Source organism: Rhinolophus hipposideros, assembly GCF_964194185.1.
Source record: "Rhinolophus hipposideros genome assembly, contig: HAP1_SCAFFOLD_76, whole genome shotgun sequence".
Taxonomy (NCBI): Eukaryota; Metazoa; Chordata; class Mammalia; order Chiroptera; family Rhinolophidae; genus Rhinolophus; species Rhinolophus hipposideros.
Window position 1 is genome coordinate 82,084 of NW_027668869.1, and position 21,900 is coordinate 103,983.

At 43.5% G+C, this 21,900-nt stretch overlaps 1 protein-coding gene across 1 annotated transcript; it reads left to right on the forward strand.

The window, feature by feature from the left end:
* Positions 1 to 591: 591 nt before the first annotated feature.
* LOC308495739 (ankyrin repeat domain-containing protein 26-like) lies at positions 592 to 16,226 on the forward strand. Its single transcript, XM_081080721.1, has 4 exons — positions 592 to 669; positions 1,097 to 1,322; positions 12,712 to 12,760; positions 14,077 to 16,226. Exons 1-4 carry the CDS (start codon positions 650 to 652, stop codon positions 14,193 to 14,195), a joined length of 414 nt encoding a protein of 137 aa, XP_080936847.1. The 5' UTR covers positions 592 to 649; the 3' UTR covers positions 14,196 to 16,226.
* Positions 16,227 to 21,900: the final 5,674 nt, after the last annotated feature.

Sequence of the window (21,900 nt, forward strand, 5' to 3'; positions counted from 1 at the left end):
AATAGTATAATTTTGGAAAATGATGTTAGTGAATAAATTACTTTTAAAATGTTAGTTAGTTCAGGACATTTGCATCTCTCCCCATTTTTGGTTTTACATGATTGTATTTTTCCTCCCGCGGTTTTCATAGAGTTAATCTGATCTACCAGTCTTTAAGCAAAGTGTTTTTGAAGCTTTATGATTTAGACAACGCTATTTTTTATAAAATTTCTTGTCAGAATTCCCCTAAATAGTTTTTAATGAGGTAACTATTTATTATAAGATAACAACTTAAACCCAAAGGGTTAAGTACTCTGCATGTTCTGGCACTTGGTACATGTACTGTCTCCATTGTGCTCTGTGTTATTATCTCTGGAGGTCGCTTTCAGACAAGCTCTTCTTTCTAGTCTTTCTGATGTCCACAAAGGCATACATGTGAAATATAGCAGAGGGTTAACAACGTAGGGGTGAGGGTAGTATAACCCAAGAAGTGGCTAAAAAGATAAGGTGGTGAGCCTGAGGGGGTGTGTGGAAGACAGAAAGCGCAGAGCCCACGCCCAGCGCCTTGGTCACAGTGTTATATTATAAGCTACACGCCTGCGGAGCGGTTTCAGTTCAGTAGGGTCACCCACCAGGCTCCCTCCTTCTCCCCCAGAGGCTGTTGTTCTACATGACACTTCAGTCCTCAGGGTAATGAGGGCGCTACCCAAGGGCGGTGACTGCAAAGGCTTGAAAATATCTTGGTGGGATTTTTAAAAAATTCTAAACTCGTTTGCTATGTACGTCTCATGGCAATCCTCAAGAATCTTATTGGTTCAGCCATTGCAGAAGGCAGCAAGTATTATCTGTGAAGCCGTGGATGTCACTGGTAGCCCGTTTCCTCCCCTCCCTACTTTGAATTTCTTCTTAGTCTGGCGTCCCCATAGAAACATATGTGCTTGTTTAGGATAATTTGAAACCTATCCTTGTGCATGCTAGGTCTGCCCTGACGCATTTTCAATGTTAAAATGCTGTTTAATGGGAAATTTCTTTTACTATTTATTATGGCAGCTTGAAAAAAATGCAAGTCATTCAGGAAAAATAAAATTCAAAGCTTTGTGTTTTACAATCTTCACAGTGCTAATGAAAGACTGGCAGAGGCTAGAACCGATCTTCAGGCAAAGGAACAGCCCAAGGAGTTTCTCAGCACTGCTCTTAGGAGGGGAGTCCTTGAGCCACCATGTGTTGGAAGTTTGAATACTGAGTTACTCCTCAGTGGAAATCCTGCTCCAAGAGAAAATTTGGTGATTCCTAAGTCAACCGCACGGGCTTCAAATGACATCATGGGGTATTACTGTCCCAAGGTTAGTTATATTAGCTTCTTTCCCTTGCATTTCAGATTTCTTTCTTTTTTATTTCTTTGATATAATATTGTTTTGTTTTGTCTTATATATTCATTAGGGTGATATTGGTTAGTGAAATCATATGGGTTTCAAGTGTACATTTCCATAATACATCATGTATATATTTCACTGTGTGTTCACCATCCCGAGTCAGTTCTCCTTCCATCGCCATGTATTTGACCCCCTTTTCCCTCTTCTACCTCTCTCTCTCCCCCCTCACCCACTAAGTGTTGTCTGTGTCTATGAGTTTTTGTTTCTTTGTTTGTCGTTGATGAAATTTTGAGTTGTTTCATTGACTAATGCACACGAAGTAAAAGGCATAATATGTGTGCTAATATGCATAGAAAGGAGATAGAAATTTTACAATCTTTTTTTAAGTCCCTAGAGCTCTCATGTGTTAAGAGTTATTTATTATTATTTAATAAATGTAACTAAAGTGATACATTTAAAATGCTTGAAAATTTGCCTTTAAATTTTATTACAGATGTTAAATATCATTGCCTAATAACCAATGGTATGCTTTGAGATGCTTTGGCTTCTTAATTGGTTTTAGTTGGAGATGATTCATAAAAATTTTAAAGTTTTGTGCATCCCAGTTTTTCTTCCCCTAAGTGTAAGTGAATGATGGCCGGCCAAACACCGAACCACAAATGGATGTTTATTATTAAATGAAACAGATATAATCCTTTTTATTAATTCAGCAAACTTATAATACTGCAGAAAGATTAGTCTCTGTTTTTATGGTTAATCTTATCTTCTAACAAGAGAGTATATCCTTAATTTTTATTTTATTCATAGCACTATCTATTTCAGTGTTTTAAAATGAGTTGCTTCACAGTTGTACATATTCTAAATAGGGACATTAAGCAAATAATTGAATTTTTAAAATGAAGTTCACTTATGTCTATATGTCTTGACAGCATTTGGGTAATTGATGAGTAAGGTGGCAGTGCTAGGGAGTCTTTAAATCACAACTCGTTTTCTTCGTGTGACGTGGTTGTTAAAAATACTCATTCTTGAGTTCTTGACCAGCAGGAGTTCTGTTCGGTTCTGTTTCATAATTTCCATCTCTTTGATAAAGTTCTCCTCCGGGTCATTAATTTTACTCCTGAACTCATTGAACTGCCTGTGAGTGTTGTTATATCTCAGTGACATTCTTCATGCTGTGACTTTGTTTTGTTTTACCCTCCAAAATGTTTGTTACATTTAAGCAACATGGAGAATACAGGAAGGAAAGCACAAATCATCTGCTCGGGAGAAAAAACCGAGAGTGGTTAGATGGGTGTGTGGGAGGGGGTTGGGGATAAGGGGAAAGGTGAAGGGATTTGGAAGCAGCTGGTAACCACAAGATGGCCTCAGGGTTTTTCTTTTGAAAATTAATTTGGGGAAGGTATTCTATAATGTTGTAAAGATTTTGTTGGGTATCCGATGGACATGCGTCCTATTTGGGAGACCACCTCAGGGATACTGTGGATACCTGATCATGGCATTGTACATCAGAAGCTAAACATTAATGAATGCCAACTATAATTTTATATATATAATGTGATGGTTCAGTGTGAGGTCGGAGGGATAGTGAATGGGGGCAGGGGGGTTCACAGTATGAGGGATATAAATGATGAACGTCTAAGTATTACCTTGTTTTGTACACCTGAAACTAATAAATAAATTAATTAATTAAAAAAAAAAAGAAATAAAAAATATTCCAATCCAAAAAAAAAAAAAAACAAAAAAAAAAAAACAAATCATCTGCTCGGAACAATTGGTCTAATTTATATGCAGCATACAATATAGAAAATTAGTTTAAACCGGTTAGTAGAGGTCAAATTGAGGAGGGCTTTAAGTGAGTTTGATTTTTTTTTCTCTAGGCAGCAGTAGGCATAAAAAGGATAATGAAATAATAATTCTTTCATGGGGGAGTATATAATATGTGGCAGAGAGTCTGTTATCTCCTTTGTATTTGAAAAATTAAGTGAAGTATAATGTATGTCGTTAGTTTCAGGTGAACAAGCTTTTCCTGGTTCGTGCTACTCTTTGGCCCTAGAAGTAAATACTGTAAGTCTTTTGACTATTGACATATAGTATTTTATATAATATAGTATATAATATACTCAGCTTCTTGCTGGGGCTACAGCTGAAAATAGTTCAGCCCTGTTTCTCTTTGGCCATGACTCGACTGTGTTGAACTGGGTTATTTTAAGCTGAGGGCCAGATTGCTGATTGACAGGTGTTATATATGTGCCTGAAAGTCATCAAGAAGTGCTATTTTTTTTGGTTTGTTTGTTTCACTGTGCAGAAACTAGTTCTGGGTGTCTTCTTTTTTTTCAGTGAATGAGTATTATTATTTTTAACTCTTTTTTTATTATTAGTTTCAGGTGTACAAAACAATGTAATAGTTACACATTTATAATTTGTATGCCTCACATAATGATGACCCCTCTCCCCTCATCAACGACCCCTCTGACATCACATACAGCCATTACATTTCTACTGCCTCTATCCCTCAGGCTGTACTCTACTTCTTGTAAACATATATATACATACATGTATATGTGTGTGTGTGTATAACAATTGTAGTTAACATTAACATTCATTATTGTTCAGCTTCAGCTTCCGGTGTACAGTGCAGTTGTCAGGCATCTACATCATCTCTGAGGTGCTCTCCCTAATGAGACAAGTGTAATCAGATACCCTACAAAATCTTTACATTATTGATTACATTCACCAAATTGACTTTCGTATCCCCATGGCAATCTTGGGGTTATCGATTGTGCTTTGTAATCCCCTCACCTTCCCCCTTATTCCCACCCCCCTCCCATCTAGCAACCTTCAGTTTTTCCTCTGTGTCTCTGAGACTGTTTCTGATTAGTTCACTCATTTATTGTTTTCTTTAGATTCCACATATAAGTGAGATCATAAGGTATTTGTCTTTCTCTGTCTGACTTATTTCACTTAACGTAATGTTCTCTAGATCCATCCATATTGTTGCAAATGGTAAGATTTCCTTCTTCTTTATGGCTGCGTAATACTCCATTGTATAAATGTACCACAGTTTCTTAATCCAGTCCTCTACCGATGGGCATTTTGATTGTTTCCATGTCTTGGCTATTGTTATAGAGCTGCAATAAACATAGGGGTGCATACATTTTTTTGAATTAGAGTTTTGGATTTCTCCGGATCCATGCCTAGGAGTGGAATTGCTGGCTCATAAGGTAGTTCCAGTCTCAGATTTTTGAGATACCTCCAGACTGTTTTCCATAGTGGCTGCACCAATCTGCAGTCCCACCAACAGTGCACTAGCGTTCCCTTTTCTCCACATCCGCGCCAGCGCTTGTTGTTTGTTGATCTATTGATGATAGCCATTTTGACTGGGGTGAGGTGGTATCTCATTGTGGTTTTTATTTGCATTTCTCTGATGGTTAGTGAGGTTGAGCCTTTCTTCATATGTCTGTTTGCCATCTGTATGTCCTCTTTAGAAAAATGTCTCTTCATGTCCTCTGCCCATTTTTTAATTGGGTTGATTGTTTTTTCGGAGCTGAGTTCTGTGAGTTTTTTAATAAAGTTTGGATATATCAATGGCAGATATCTTCTCCCATTCAGTAGGACCCTTTTTTGTTGTAATGATGGTTTCCTTTACTGTGAAAAAAATGTTTAGTTTGATGTAATCCCATATGTATATTTTTTCTGTTACTTCCCTTGCCCAAGGGGATGTATCAGTAAAAATCTTACTCCGGGTAATATATGTAAAGTTGCTTCCTATATTGTCTTCTAGGAGTTTTATGGTATCAGATGTTACATTTAAGTTTTTGACCCATTTTCAATTTATTCTTGTATATGGTGTAAGGAGGTGGTCCAGCTTCATCTTTTTGCATGTGTCTGTCCAGGTTTCCCAGCACCATTTATTGAAAAGACTGTCTTTACCTCACCGTACATTCTTGCTTCCATTGTCGTAGATTAAATGGCCATATAGGCGTGGATTTATTTTTGTTCCGCTTGTGTGTTCACTGTTAACTTGTCTTCTGAGTCGCTGATTCGATTCTCTGACTCATCTAACCCACTGGTAATTCCTTCAAGCGTGTGCTTTATTTCACTTGTTGTATTCTTTAGTTCTAACTGGTTGTTCATTATGATTTCTCTATCCTTCTTTATGTCGTCACTAAGCTCTTTAAACATTCTTATCGTCAGTGTTCTGAACTCTGTCTCTGATAGATTGGTTACCTCTATTTCATTTGGTTCCAATTCTGGAGGTTTCTTCTGTTCTTTTATTTGGGACATGTTTCTTTGTTTCCCCATTCTGGTTGACTCTCCATGTTTGCTTCGATGTATTAGGTAGATCCCCTAGGATTCTCGGTCTTTGCTGGGTTATCTTATGTAGTGTGTGTCCTTTATATCTGACTTGCACCACTTCCCTATTCTCCTGTGCGTGTGCTCCAAAGGTGACCCTGGTGTTGTGTATATTGTCCTGTGTAAAGTTGAACTTTCATTGCTTTTGGCTGGTCAGTAGGTGGGGTTGCTCCTAGGCTGCCTAGTTGTGAGACTTAGCTCTGCCCTCGGTGGATGATCTGCTGCGTGAGGGTTGACCACTCCAATTAGACTTGGCCTCTATGGGCTCTTGTGCCTGTAGAGAATTCCCTCTGGGTGTGTCACTTGTAGGTCAAACCCAATAATACTCTGGTTGGGTCTGGAGTTGGTGTCAGGAGGTGTTGAATCTTGTGACTCTTGGGCTGGGCCCTGGTGTAGGGCAATTTCAGAACAAAGCCAATCACCAAGCACAACAGCAACAACAAAGTCAAAACCAAATACACTCACGTGTGAAAACAACCAGTAACCCACACTCAACACAGGCAAAAATATCAAAGATACAAAAACAAAACAAAACAAAAAACGCAGCGCCAGTCTTGGCTTAAGCCCACCAAGTAATCTCCAGGCCGTCCTCTGCTGTACCAGAGAGTCCTCTGTGTATTGTTCAGGCAGAGCCGGTCACCTGGTGCCCAGAGTGACCCTGGGACGGCAGATGTAGATGAGTGGGGCTATCGGGTCTGGATGGTAGTTTCTACAAAGTCAGTGCAGTTTCTGCTCTTGCCTGCACATATGCGCACTGAGAGTAACACAACCAGCCCTGTGCCCAGGTCTCCTGAGTCTTAGGTCACTCCTTCCGTGTGTGTGTGTGTGCGTGCGTGCATGTGTGCGTGTGTGGTGGGAGATTTCTGAGCTGCTGAAAGCCCAGAGCTGCGACTGCTGCCTACTGCTAACCCCTGGGCATGTCTCCACAGTTGTAATTGCCCTGCCCTGGGCAGGTCAGAGAAGGTGGGGACTGGGGATGGAGGAGTCTTCTCTCTCTCAGCCCAGCAGTGTCACACACTTCCCAGCTTCTTCCCTAAGTCGCAGTAGCTACAAACCGGGTCCTCCCAGATCCTGAGCACTATGGGTCCTCTGTAATCTGACACTACTCCTCAGATCAGGGGCCAGCGTGAGTCTCTGGAAGGGTGGGGGTAGGATTGGGAGAGTCGGGGGAGGGGCCCAGGTATGGTGTTTACTTCCTTTGTCCTACCTAGGGCCCAGCTGGAGGTCTCAGCTGAGGTGACTGCCTCAAACTCTGATATGCTGCTCTCTGGGCAGGGAGATGAGCTGTGGGACACAGGGAAAGAGCCCACCTCCTGGCTCTTGTGGTCTCTGTTCTGTCCTGGGACCACCTGCACCTCCGCAGCCATGGATGCGGGCCACGTCTCCCTTCCCACTTCCCCTGCTCGCCCAGTTTGCCCACCTTCAAGTCATCCTCCTACAAGTCTCTTAGCTGTTCTGTGTGATGAGCAGAGAGCATGACTGCTGTTTTGAAATCTCGGTCACAGAGATCACAATCTTCCGTAACTTTGACTTGGTTTCTGGAGAAGTGTCATCTTCTCTCAGTGTTAACCATGTCACCTTGCTTCTTCATGCTGCTGAGTGGCTTGTTCCTCTACAGGCACATTTGAAGTAGTGAATACTTTCTTATGTAGGTACATTTCGATTTGAACAATTAAACAGGTATATAGTTAGAGGTCTTTCTTTTGTTTTCAGTAGATGGTACAAGAGTGTAGTTTCTGTTTTCTCCCACAGGTGCTCCTTGAGTATGGGGGATCCAGGGGCGGGGGCTTAGCTGTGGGTGTGGGAGTCCAAGCCTGGGTGACCAGGGAGATGGGTGTTGCAACTGCATCCAGGTCTCCAGGGTCTCTGGTCACCACCACCAAGCAGGTGGGGGAAGTGGGTGGTTGAGGGGAGCGTGTTCTTGAGCCCGCTGAGCTGCTACCTGGTTCCCTATGTCTACTGGTAGCACTGTGTGTGGTCGTGAGACTGGAGAATTGTTTCTGCTGCTGCTACTGGTCCCTGATGGTGCCAGCACTGCTGCATCTGGAGAGGGGTGGGGAGATGCTGCTGGTGCCCCACTTAGCCTCCCCTGGGCAGTGATGTGGGAGCTGCACCCCGTCCCCTCCACCACCACTGCCTTTGCTGGGGCTTCAGGCTCAGCCTTGTCCCCCTGGAACTGCAGCTGTGGGCTGTCCCTGTGCTTTCCTCCATCCTGCCTCCCTTTCACATCCAGTGCACCCTCCTTCCCTTTTACAGATGCGTGGTGTTTTAAGGAATCGTAGTGTGTTGAGCAGAAGATCCTTTCTTGGGCTATAGATGCCCGATGAGTTGTAGATATCGTGGAGATAGAAAGGGGTTGTCTCTCTTGACATGATGTTTACATCATTCCAAAGAATATCCATTTTGATCAATGCAGGGTGGTTTGTGGTTTTGATGGTGTTTTGTGGCCTCCTTTTTTTTTTTCAGTTTTATTTTATTTTTACATCCCTCACAACGTGAACCCCCCTCCCCCCATCCACCACCACCCCGACCTCACACCGAGCCATCACATTATACACATAAATTTATAGTTGGCATTCATTAATGTCCAGTCTCTGGTGTACAATGCCATGACCAAGCATCCACCGCATCCCTGAGGTGGTCTCCCAAACAGGACACATGTCCATCGGACACCCAACAAAATCCCCAAACACTATTGAGTAAGTTCCCCAAAGTAATTCTCAAAAGACCCTGAGGCCATCCTGTGGTCACCAACCGCCCCCCAATCCCTTCACCCTTCCCCCCATCTCCAACCCCCTCCCACATCTAACAACTGTGGCCTTCTTAATGCAGAGAAACATAGCACAGGCCTGTGCTAAATGGGGCTCCAACCTTGTGTTTTCATTTAGCTTCCCCTTAATAAATCATAGGAGAACAAAGCCAAGGATTTTCGGACAGCCCTTCGGCTAAATGGAGTCCAAGTCCTTCAAAGTGGTGAACCTGGAGGAAGGACTGGGTACAAAAAGAAAGTGAATGGCCAACGCTTCTGTAAATTCTTAAGCATGATGCACAATTAAAATGTTCTCAGTGGTTTCACCACAGAAATCAGAAGATGAAAGAGTGTAAAGGCAGAAGCAATGAGAGAGAATATGCTTGTGGACATTTTTCCTTTAATTATTTTTTGGTAGGAAAGAGGTGTTTAGTTTTCAGTATTTCCTCATAAATTGGAAAATTGTTTATGTTAAAGTCAATGCCCTCATTCCAAGGCCAACGTTGTTCCCTTGTGAGGCGTTGGGTTGCCCAATCATGCAAGGCTGAATAAGAGATGGAAAAGCCCCACTCTGTCAAGATCCAGAGATAAGTGTCCCAAATCACTAGGGAACACTGGAAAGACTTCTGATGCAGTTGTGATGATGTGAGGTTGGACACAAGTGCACTAGATGGTAAAGAGAAATCTGTTTTGTGTTTCCAATTTCGCTATACTTAACCCCCACCATGAATAATACCTGTGTTGGTTTATATTGGTCAGCCAAATTTGATTCTGAGGAAAAGACAAGTCATTTTAAGGAAGAATTTCCTCAACTTGAGTTTGCTTTCTTTAACTCATGATTTTCTCCTTCAAGTTCCCTTTTCTGTGTTTAGAAATGTTTATGCTTTATAAATTGAGTGTGTTTGACTACTGCTAATAGGACTTGTGATGTTAATCTGTCTTTATTTTTAATAATGACTTTAAAGATAATACTTGAGTTAGAAAGCTACTATTTTGTTTCTCATGCTTTAACATTATTGAGCTACATGACAAAGTTTTGCATATTCATTTTCTTTGAGTTGTACTCAGAAATTGATGGAATTTTCCGGAATATGAGGTAGTAGCTGGCATAGCAGGCTAGCCTCAATAGGGAGACTTATCCCATTCCTGGCCCGCAGCTCCTTGGTTTGGTGACCTCAGGTGACCTATATAATCTCTGTGAGTCTTGGTTGCCTCTTATGCAAAATTAGGGACTTTCACTAAATCAGTGACTTTCAGACCTGAAAAATATTCTTTTTATCAAAGAATAGTACCGTTCTTTGAGAAAATTTTTTTTGTGTAATTACTGTGTTTACCCAAAAATAAGACCTAGCCGGACAATCAGCTCTAATGTGTCTTTTGGAACAAAAATTAATGTAAGATCCGGTCACATCACGTCACATCATATCATATGTCATACGCGGTCTTATATCATAGTAAAATAAGACCGGGTCTTAATTAATTTTTGTTCCAAAATGCATTAGAGCTGATTGTCTAGCTAGGTCTTATTTTCGGGGAAACACGGTATATAAAAACAGAGACCAAGGGTGGCCACATGCCTCAGTTGGTTAGAGTGCAAGTTCTTAACAACAAGGTTGTGGGTTCGATTCCCACATGAGCCAGTGAACTGCGCCCTCCACCGCTAGATTGAAAACAATGGCTTGAACTTGGAGATGAACCATGGTGGGCAGCCGGTTGGCCCAGTGGTTGGAGCACTGTGCTCATAACACCAAGGTTGACAGTTCCATTCCCACATAGACCCGTGAGAAGCAATGGGTTGAGCTTGGAATTGGGCTGCTGGTGGGGAGCCTGTTGGCTCAGTGGTTGGAGCGAGGTGCCCATAACACCAAGGTAACCGGTTCAAGTCCCACATTGGCCAGTGAGATGCACCATCCACAACTAGATTGAAAAAAAGAACAATTTGACATCCTGGAAAAGCAAACTGTTCCTCAGTAGTCCCCAATTAACACAAAACAAACCAAAGCAGAGACGTGTAGAGCTACCTAGCTAAAGGAGGGATGCAGACTCCTAAGCTGTGCTATCCCGTGGGTGTCCCCAGTGGAACCTGAGCTTTCTCCGAGACGTAGTCTAGTAAGAACTGCCAGTAATGAGAAAATCCTTCTAGTTGAAATCCTTTGAATTAAAGTTTGCTGATACATTTTTGTGTGTATAATTTTCTCACCTTTCTATATATTTGATAAATGGAAAAGTATAATAAGACTGCAGATATGTTGTCCTTATTAATGTTGGACTTCAAGCTACTTCCACCATCTGAACACACTCCTCACCTAGAAATAAACATACCGTGTTTCCCAAAAATAAGACATAGCTGGACCATCATCTCTAATGTGTCTTTTGGAGCAAAAATTAGTATAAGACCTGGTCTGATATTATTTTATATTACATAAGACCCATTCTTATATTATGTTAAAATAAGACCGGGTCTTATATTAATTTTTGCTCCAAAAGTCGCATTAGAGCTGATGGTCCAGCTACATCTTATTTTCAGGGAAACACGACAGAAAGTGCTGAAGTAAATATTTAAGAAAAGAGCTGTTTTGGGGGAAAATAATAACGCTACATTGGTAGTTCCTTAATTCAAGTCGTGTAAAAATGTGATTTACATTTTATATTGTTGATTAACAATAACTTAAAACTGTTTCATGAAAGTCCTCTCCCTTCCTATGGTATTTAGTTATTGATTTTACACGGCCTGTCTGGTGATGTTGTTGTCACATTATTCACGTTATAAGCCCTTTCTATCAAGCCATTCACAAAAAAAAGTGTTATGCAAATATTGGAAAACAAATTTGTCTTCCCCTGTCGGTGCCTGCCGACGAGAAGAACAGTCCCTGAAGTGGGGAGTGAGGATTGAGAAAAAATAGAAGAGAGACAAAGATGGGATCGGGAGGGCAGGCAATTCTAAGTAGACTGCCGCAGTTCTAAGTAGACTGCTTCAGATCTAAGTAGAATGCCTCAGCTCAAGTTTATTTTTGCAGCTTATATACTCTGGGCATCAAAAAGTAACAGAACTGTCTGCCATCTAGTAGTTACAATAAAGGTAATACACAAGGGCCTGTTTTTTGGCCAGCTCCACACTTCCTGACCTTGTCTAGTTCTGTGTTCTCAAAGTAGCAAGTTTTGCCTTGCTGGGAGCACAAACCACTCAAGGAAGTCAAAGGTTCAACATTTCACAAAACAACACCTGCTAGCACTTTAGCACGGTTTCCCACATTCCCCCTAAATTTGTACAAGGATTGGCTGTCACATTGTTGTCACCATAGTGTCTATTAGTTTCTGGATATTATTTTAAGCACTACTTTGGACATTTTGTGAGAGGATAGCTTTCAGAAGAAAGGTTTCAGTAAGACCACTCTAGACTGGGACACTTGTAATATAGTTTGAAATACTCCCACACATTTCATAATTAAATAGACTATAACTACAGCTATTTTAGTGTTTCGAAAATTGGACCTGATTTCTAAGGAACAAAGTCACATTTAAAAATTATATATTATTTTTTGTTTCTAACTCTACAAAGTCATAAATGAGAAAGTAAATTTGAAAACTGGCTCTAGGTCATACTTTATTCAAGCAGCTTTTCGGAAATCTTTCTGTGCATACGAATACGGTAATGTTTCAGTCATAGACTGCAAAATCGTTTTGGTTATTGTTTCTGTCAGTAGAATTTTCACATGACGGCACAGTACCACTTTCATCATTTTATGTCTTTAAGGTTCTATGCTGAAAAATGAAGAGCCTAGAATACACCTTAAGATTACTTTTCTAGAAGTGCAAGAATGGAAAGCTCATTTTAAGGAAAAGTCCATTAAAGTAAAAACAAAGAACAAGAAACATTTATAAAGGACAATTTTTCTAAAAATTGCAAAGTAATGCATTCAGTGTAAAATATGACTTGACTTGTTTAAACTTCATTGTACCAATCAAATCAAACGTCACTCTTTTGAAATTATGTATCTTAGGTAGACCAATATCAATTGCACTGTTGGTCAGATTAATCTAAATAGCATCTCATATAGATGGTCTCTATTATGTACAATCAAAATAAGCAGTAATTTATGTTATTCATTTTTAAACTTTTTTGTATTTATATAAATCATACGTTAAGTCTATTCTCTAAAGGCATTATTTAAAGAGCACATTTCATAAGATATATCATTTCTACAATAAAGTCTCTTGTTTACCTTAAATGCTATAATAAGATTTGATTTATTTCAGTCGCTGCTGGAGTACCAGGAAAAAAAAACTAAAGAACTATACAAAGACGGTATGTTGCCAAAATGTATTAATTCAAGTTAGATATCATTGATTTCTGGAATAAAATGTAAATATTAAATGGCATCCCTTTCCATGTTCTGATAATAGATACTACATTAAATATTTTCTTGGCCTTAGCAAATAAAAAAGGTGAAAGCATAAACATTCATAGTGAAGACAAGGTCATATGAGTAATATCTCAAGAGTCTATGTATCTCTTTTTATTTCTGGCCTGTCCCCTTCCTTTCTTCTGCCATCCCTATGGAACTTTCCACCTGCACGTTGAAAACGGGGCTTCATCAACTTTTATGTTTTTGCCAGTGATATGAGGCCCAATAACCAGACTTATCTAGTGATACTTAAGCAATTACTGTTCATATATGGTGTTTCCCCGAAAATAAGACCTAACCGGAAAATAATACCTAATGTGTCTTTGGGAGCAAAAATGAATATAAGACCCGGTCTTATTTTTGGGGAAATACGGTACCTCCTAGAAGGGCCAAGCTACCATATTTCCCCGAAAATAAGACCAGGTCTTATATTAATTATAGCTCCAAAAGACGCATTAGGGCTTAATTTCTGGTTAGTCTTATTTTTGGAGGAAACACTGTAGCTGTCACCTGATGGGTGACATTTAAATCTCCAGTCATTTACTTTGTCATTAGTTTACCATGTACCCTCAGGAGAAACTCCACATTGCTTTGCATGGAATGAAAACACCCAAATCAATGTAGTTCTCACCAAACATCTCAGCCTATATCTTGCTACCAACCCTCGTTTGCCCCTTTGCTCTAGCATCTAGCTAAACCAGACTACTTCTCGTTCCGTAGTCTTCTCCCCCACACTAGTCTTCGCATCTGCGTCTTCCCTCTCTCTGGCATCCTCTGTCCTTGTCCTTCAGGCATCAACATCCATGTCACCTCCACCAGAGAGCAGACAATCAATACTGGGATGTCCCTTTTGTGGGTCCCACTCGCGTCCTGTTGTGCATTTGTATGGTATAGGGGCCTCTGAATGGAAATTGCCTGTTCATCTGTTCCTTCAGCTTATAGTAGATGATGGGTCAGGGCTGGACCGTGTCATCTTCGTCTTGTAACTTCAGTGCTTGTCGTACGACCTTGTTTATAAATGAATGAAGGATGAGACAACCAGAAGCTCTGATACTTGGCCACAATAGCAGTCAAGTCAGTGTGCAGCCGTGGGCAAACTGTATTGAATATGATCTCCTGTTGTGAGCTGTGGCCTCATCTAGAGGTTTTCTCATTCTTCTTAACACTTATACTTAGTTGTATTTTAAAGAACATAATTCTGTCTTTTTCTTTCCAGCTCCTGCTGAATTTGAATCTGAATTCAATCGAAAAGTTCCTCTATCACCTATTGATAATCTACTTGAGAATATAAAACTAGAAATCGTCTACGATTTGAAAAAAAAGTATAAGCTCTAAAATATAAATAGTACAAGTGTATTTACTGGGCTGTTTAAACAACATGTTAATTGTATCCCAAAATATATGGCATGTGAAATCCTTATTACAGGAAAATATTTTTGTATCATATGTTGTGGGGACAGAGCCTGTGGGGACAAAACCCCAAAAAACAGTTTCCAGGCTCTCGGCCTCACATAGAAAGGTGCTGGCTCGGGTAGTAAATGGCCATAAACTGTGATCAGATGCCAGCAGCTGTGGCTAGTTGGCCGTCAGCTGTAACCCGTAAGCCATTGGCCACTAATATAACGGCTGTGGCTATGCTAGCAAAAAGGAATGGGGGCTAGCAAGAAGATGGTGGCTGGCAAGCGCGGACTGCTGTTAGGCAGATTATGTAGATCCTACTTCCTGTGTCTCCAGCCCAGCCGCCAGCGAGAATATATTGGTTTGACTCCCCTATCTATGGCTCCGTGGGTGTTCCTTTTTGGCCTTACCGTGTCCTGCGTTCTTGGGCGGGGAGCGGGAGCTGAGACCCTGCACGACAAATGGCGCAGCGAGCAGGGTCCACCGCATGACACATGGCGTAGTCGGCAGGATACGGTGCTGGCCAAAGCTCTCCGAAGGGCAGTGGAGCAGTTTGTGCGTATGAAAGCTCAGTCTGAGGAAGACCAGGAGGAGCAGCTGCCGGAGAGCTCGATTTCCGTGGAGCGGTGGGAAGATGTGGATGGTTCCCCAACCAGCAGAGGCCGGAGAAAGCGGAGAAAGCGAAGGTTGTTGCGGCCCTGTGGGCTGGGAACTGCTTGCTGACGCAGCCTGGATGCGGGACTTGTCCCAGGAGGAAACGCTTGCTGAGTCCTCATTGTGAGATGAGGGTGAGGTCAAGGTCATCCCTCACCCCCAGGACAGCCCTGGCGAATGACTATGGACTATGAGGAATTGCCTTCTATCCCTGATTTAATGGACGCTTGACTGTTTGGGAACATACCATCATGTAGTGGGACTGGCGGATGTTTGCTTTTGTGTCTTGACTGGCCACCATTGATAATATGTAAGCACCTTTATGTGAGCCACTGTTGTTCCAGCACGGTACCCCGAGAGGCCCAGAGAGAGAGTGGCAGTGCCCTGAGAGCCCTGGCTGTGTCCAGGAAGTCTGGCTGTGCCCAGAGAGAGTGGCAGTGCCCTGAGGCCCTGGCTGTGTCCAGGAAGTCTGGCTGTGTCCAGGAAGTCTGGCTGTGTCCAGAGAGTGGCAGTGTCCTGAGAGGCCCTGGCTGAGTCCAGGAAGTCTGGCTGTGCCCAGAGAGAGTGGCAGTGCCCTGTGAGCCCTGGCTGTGTCCAGGAAGTCTGGCTGTGCCCAGAGAGAGTGGCAGTGCCCTGAGAGGCCCTGGCTGTGTCCAGGAAGTCTGGCTGTGCCCAGAGAGAGTGGCAGTGCCCTGAGAAAAGCTGGCTGTGCCCGGGGAAACAGGTGGTACCCTAAGAAGCCCAGGATGTCTGGCTGTGCCCAGAAGTACTGGGGTGGTGCCCTGAGAAACCCTGGCTGTGCCCGGGGAGACTGGTGGTACCTTAAGAAGCCCAGGAAGTCTGGCTGTGCCCAGAAGTACTGGTGGTGCCCTGAGAAACCCTGGCTGTGCTCAGAGAGCCTGGCTGTGTCCAGGATATTGCATTCACCTCCAGGCTCCTCGCACAGGGACCCTCGCGGAAGACACTTGTCGCGTAGATTGTGAGGCGAGAACCTGTAGGGGTGGAGTGTGGGGACAAAACCCCAAAAAACAGTTTCCAGGCTCTCGGCCTCACATAGAAAGGTGCTGGCTCGGGTAGTAAATGGCCATAAACTGTGATCAGATGCCAGCAGCTGTGGCTAGTTGGCCGTCAGCTGTAACCCGTAAGCCATTGGCCACGAATATAACGGCTGTGGCTATGCTAGCAAAAAGGAATAGGGGCTAGCAAGAAGATGGTGGCTGGCAAGCGCGGACTGCTGTTAGGCAGATTATGTAGATCCTACTTCCTGTGTCTCCAGCCCAGCCGCCAGCGAGAATATATTGGTTTGACTCCCCTATCTATGGCTCCGTGGGTGTTCCTTTTTGGCCTTACCGTGTCCTGCGTTCTTGGGCGGGGAGCGGGAGCTGAGACCCTGCACGACAAATGGCGCAGCGAGCAGGGTACCCCGCACGACAGAGCCCCAGAGAGCAGTTTCCAGGCTCTCGGCCTCACGTGGAGGGGTGCTGGCTCAGGTAGTAGATGGCCATCAACTGTGGTTGGATGGCCGTCAGCTGTGACTAGTTGGCCGTCAGCTGTAACCAGTGAGCCACTGGCCACTAATATAACTGCTGTGGCTACACTAACTGTCGGTGCCTGCCGACGAGACGAACAGTCCCTGAAGTGGGGAGTGAGGATTGAGAAAAAAGAAGAGAGACAAAGATGGGATCGGGAGGGCAGGCAATTCTAAGTAGACTGCCGCAGTTCTAAGTAGAATGCCTCAGCCCAAGTTTATTTTTGCAGCTTATATACTCTGGGCATCAAAAAGTAACAGAACTGTCTGCAATCTAGTAGTTACAATAAAGGTAATACACAAGGGCCTGTTTTTTGGCCAGCTCCACACTTCCTGACCTAGTCTGGTTCTGTGTTCTCAGAGTAGCAAGTTTTGCCTCGCTGGGAGCACAAACCACTCAAGGAAGTCAAAGGTTCAACATTTCACAAAACAACACCTGCTAGCACTTCAGCACGGTTTCCCACAGGTCCCCCTTTTTTATATAAAATTAACACAAGGGTTGCGCCTGGCTTAGGTGGTTGGTACAGATATGTCCATTTACCCGTCATAGGAGACCATCCCTCTAGCGAACGGTTCCTGTCTTAGGTTATGTACATTCTTACCAAATCCTTACCCATCTTTGGCTGCCGACCCATTGTAGGGGCTTTATACACGGGTGTCAGCGACACGGTGGACCTGGGCAGATAATCTCAACTCATGAACCTTTGTTTGGAGATCGATGAAGCCCTTGAGTATTACCTTTCTGAGCAACGGAGTAAACCACATGAATAGAGGAACACCAACAAAGATTATTACAAAAGGCAGTAGCAAATGGAACAGAGCTAGAAAGGAGGGGAATTCTCCTCTGAGGTCCGAGTACCAAGGACCTGAAATGTTAACAGGTACCATAACGAAAGAGGGTCGGTGGAGAACTACAGCTCTACTTTTGTCATTTGACCAATTGATGCTATTACTTAGGTTACACTGTATACAAGATACATTAAACTGGACCCTGTCAATATGGGTGATGTTAAAATTTCCAATCATAAGCACATATGGAGCCTTGACACAAGCAGTGGTATTGCCTTCTATCTTGCCTCGTCCCTCGTCCATACTCATAGTCACTGTATCCACTGCTCCCACTAGTTTCCAAATATGTCTTTGGGGCCGGGAGGTATACCATAATCCCACAACCACTCCAGTCTTAGTCCCGTGTTGGACATCAGCACCTGTGTCATGGCCTCCGGACCATCTATAACAGCTTGATTAAACCCAGGGACACTATATTCCCCGGGTTCTTTATAACATTGTCTCCAAAGGATGGATCTGCTATTTTTTCTGTTCTCCTCACTGCAAGGATCATGGGCTTGTGGTGGAGGTGGGTTTTTATCCCTGATGTTTTTCCATCCTGCTGGCTGATGGAATGTGACACTCTGTCCTAGGTTGTCTCCGTGAATTGTCTGGCTGCCCACACGGAAACATCCAGTAACGCTGACATTATCGCGAAGCATATGAGGAGTCCTATGCCCAAGCCGCTATGATTGAATCCAACAGCTTGTAGGACGGCAGGAGCGAATGGATGTCCTAACAGCCTAGTGTCATTTGTCCCACCAATGACTTCAGGCCCGTTCCACACAGTGGGGTGTAGCATGGGAGGGTCAGGAACATATGCCCAGTATGTCTCACCCTGAGGCATCTGCGCAACCAGCAGGATCTCGAAGACGCTCATCAGCAAGCCACACCAACCTCTCAGGCAGCCACCGCGCACCTCCATTGTCCTGTGAATAAACACAAACATGCCCTCGTCCCCAAATTAGGACTGGGTCTGGCCCATGCCACTGGTTAGTAACTGGATCCTGCCATCTCACTTGGGCATAATCTTGTTGAGTGTTAGGATGCCAGAAGCGATCTGCGGCAGATCTGCCACGCGCATCCAGGTTTAAAAAATTTAGAACAAAGAGTGTGATTAAGGATTGTATGTGGGGAGACAGGGTAGACTCTAACGCCGCTGCCACACATTCTTGACATAGAGTAGGGCTATTAGCCATACCTTGAGGCAGCACCAGCCATTGATATCTCTTCATAGGTTCTTGTAAGTTACTTAAAGCAAACCTTTTACAATCCTTGGGGCACAATGGTATGGTATAAAAACAATCCTTTAAAGCCAGGATTCTCTTATATGTGTTTTGGGGTATAGCAGAAGGATTAGGCAATCCCGGTTGTAAAGCCCCCATGAGCTCCATAGTCTCATTTATTTTTCTCAAATCTTGTAACAACCTCCATTTACCTGATTTTTTCTTAATTACAAATATGGGAGAGTTCCATGGAGAGTTAGAAAGTGCTGTATGTCCCTTATCGAGTTGCTCCTGTTCCAGCAACCTTCCAGCCTGTATCTTTTCTGATGATAGGGGCCACTGTTCTACCCAAACAGGTGTGTCGCTTTTCCAAGTGATAGCATCTGCATGGGGTACAGGAGGAGTAGTGACCCCCGTTAAAAATATCCCAAGCCAGCTCTCTGTGGTAAGGGCGAGGGAAAGATAGGCTCTTTTCTCCCTTGTCCAGAGGGACCTGAGCCATCTCTAGGCAGGAGTCCCTGATGGAACATCATCTTAGTGACCTGTTGATTAGGGCTGTACAGGTAAACTCCCATCTGACTCATGACACGTCTGCCCCATAGATTGACAGGCAATCCTGCCACTATGTATGGTTGAAAGGATCCTTCATGTCCCTCTTGATCTTTCCACAACAATATATCACTGCTCTGTTCTGGTGACTGAGATTGTCCTATGCCTTTTAACTGGGTTACTGTTTGCTGCTTTGGCCAGTGGCTAGGCCACTGATCTGCAGTTAAAACAGAGACATCGGCCCCCGTGTCTAAAAGGCCCATGAAGGAACGGCCATTAATGGATAGTGGTAATTCTGGCCTGGTGGTGAATGGCCTGGACCCAATAAGCATCCTATGAACCAAGGCCCGCGTCGCCTCGGGATTTACGGCCTGCGGTTTTACCCGCTTTGACATATGGAATTAACAATGATTGTGCTATGCGTTGGCCCTTATCGATCACTGAAATGCCTCCAGGCGAATGTGTCATAATCTTGATCTCTCCTGTATAATCCATATCCACAACTCCCGGAGCAACCTATGTCCCTTTCATGGTAATACTACTCCTTCCTAGGATTAGTCCCACAGTCTGTGGAGGCAGAGGCCCAAAGACCCCTGTAGGAATAGCTCGCATTCCCATCTCAGGTGTTAGTACTGTGTAGGCGGCGCTACTGAGGTCCAATCCTGCGCTGCCTGGGGTTGGTCGGAAGAGTTCCTGAATGGATTTCCCTGGTGGGGGACCAACTGCGGCAGCGCCCCATAGCATTGTTGCGGGGCCACAGTAAGCTGGGAAGGCGGCCAGGCCGCTGTGCCAGGTGAGTGGCCGCAATAAGACTGCCACAACCACGCGTGCACCTGCCGGGAGTCCTCGCGGGCGCTCAGCTGCGCGGGTTTCTCCCGTGACGCCGTGGCCTCTGGCCTCCAGCGTCTCGCAGCCCGCCGGCTCGGGCAGCCCTGCCCCGGAGCTGGATATCGCATCCCCGCGCTTCACAGGCTCGCACTGTGGCTCCCACTCCTCGGCGGTGGCCGTCGTGGAGGCGAGGCCCGCGGCTCGTCCCAGGGATGCGGGGTGGCAGCAGGAGGGCCCGTCAGAGAAGTGACGGGCTCTTGGTCTCCTCCACCTTCGCCCCGCCCGGGACGGTGGCCTTGGGCCTCTTCCGGCCCCTCTGCCATGTCTCAGCCCCACTCTGCTGTCTTGTCACTGCACCGTCTACCACCCTCACTGGCCCCTCCCCATCTAGGCCCTCCTCATCCTGGGGGTCCAGTCTGTTTAGCACACTTTTTTTTTTTTTTTTTTTTTTTTTTTAATTTATTTATTGGGGTGACAATTGTTAATGAAATTACATAATTTCAGGTGTACAATTCCGTATTACATCATCAATAAATCCCATTGTGTGTTCACCAACCAGAGTCAGTTCTCCTTCCATCACCATATATTTGATCCCCCTTACCCTCATCTCCCTCCCCCCACCCCCCTTACCCTCTGGTAACCACTAAACTATGTCTGTGTCTATGAGTTCTTGTTTCTCATTTGTTTGTCTTGTTTTTGGTTTATATACCACATATCAGTGAAATCATAGGGTTCTCTGCTTTTTCTGTCTGACTTATTTCGCTTAGCATTATATTCTCAAGATCCATCCATGTTGTCAGAAATGTTCCTATATCATCTTTCCTTAACGCTGAATAGTATTCCATTGTGTATATGTACCACAACTTCTTTATCCAGTCATCTATCGAAGGACATTTTGGTTGTTTCCATGTCTTGGCCACCGTAAACAAAGCTGCAATGAACATTGGAGTACACGTGTCTCTATAGAGAAATGCTTTTATATTTTTGGGGTAGATACCCAGGAGAGCGATTGCTGGGTCATATGGTAATTCTATTCGTAATTTCTTGAGGAACCTCCACACTGCCTTCCATAGCGGCTGCACCAGTCTGCATTCCCACCAACAGTGTATGAGGGTTCCTTTTTCTCCACAGCCTCTCCAACACTTGTTGCTATTTGTCTTGTTGATGATAGCCATTCTGACTGGGGTGAGGTGATATCTCATTGTGGTTTTTATTTGCATTTCTCTGATGATTAGTGATGTTGAGCATTTTTTCATATGTCTATTTGCCATTTGGAAGTCCTCTTTAGAGAAATGTCTCTTTAGGTCCTCTGCCCATTTTTCAATTGGGTTGTTCGTTTTTTTGTTGTTGAGTTTCATGAGTTCCTTGTATATTTTGGATATTAGACCCTTATCGGAGGAACTATTTGCAAAAATCTTCTCCCATTCAGTCGGTACCCTCTTTATTTTGTCGATGGTTTCTTTTGCTGTGCAGAAACTTTTAAGTTTCATATAGTCCCATTTGTTTATTTTATCTTTTACTTCCATTGCCTTTGGAGTCAAATTCATAAAATGCTCTTTGAACCCAAGGTCCATAAGTTTAGTACCTATGTTTTCTTCAATGCAGTTTATTGTGTCAGGTCTTATGCTTAAGTCTTTGATCCATTTTGAATTAATTTTGGTACATGGTGACAGATAGCAGTCCAGTTTCATTCTTTTGCACGTGGCTATCCAATTCTGCCAGCACCATTTATTGAAGAGGCTGTCATTCCTCCATTGTATGTTTTTAGCTTCTTTGTCAAAAATTATCTGTCCATATTTATGTGGTTTTATTTCTGGGTTCTCAATTCTATTCCATTGGTCTACGTGTCTGTTTTTCCGCCAATACCATGCTGTTTTGATTATTGTAGCCCTGTAGTACAAGCTAAAGTCAGGCAGTGTGATACCTCCAGCACTGTTCTTTTTTCTTAAGATTGCTTTGGCTATTCGGGGTCTTTTGTGGTTCCAAACAAATCTGATGATTTTTTGTTCTATTTCTTTAAAAAATGCCA

What these genes read in the sequence shown, in the direction of transcription:
- LOC308495739 (XM_081080721.1), top strand. Translation starts at nt 650, where the DNA reads ATGACACTTCAGTCCTCAGG. An exon ending in TGGGGTATTACTGTCCCAAG is followed by an intron (nt 1,323 to 12,711) that starts GTTAGTTATATT and finishes GATTTATTTCAG; the next exon opens with TCGCTGCTGGAGTACCAGGA. An exon ending in TAAAGAACTATACAAAGACG is followed by an intron (nt 12,761 to 14,076) that starts GTATGTTGCCAA and finishes TTTTCTTTCCAG; the next exon opens with CTCCTGCTGAATTTGAATCT.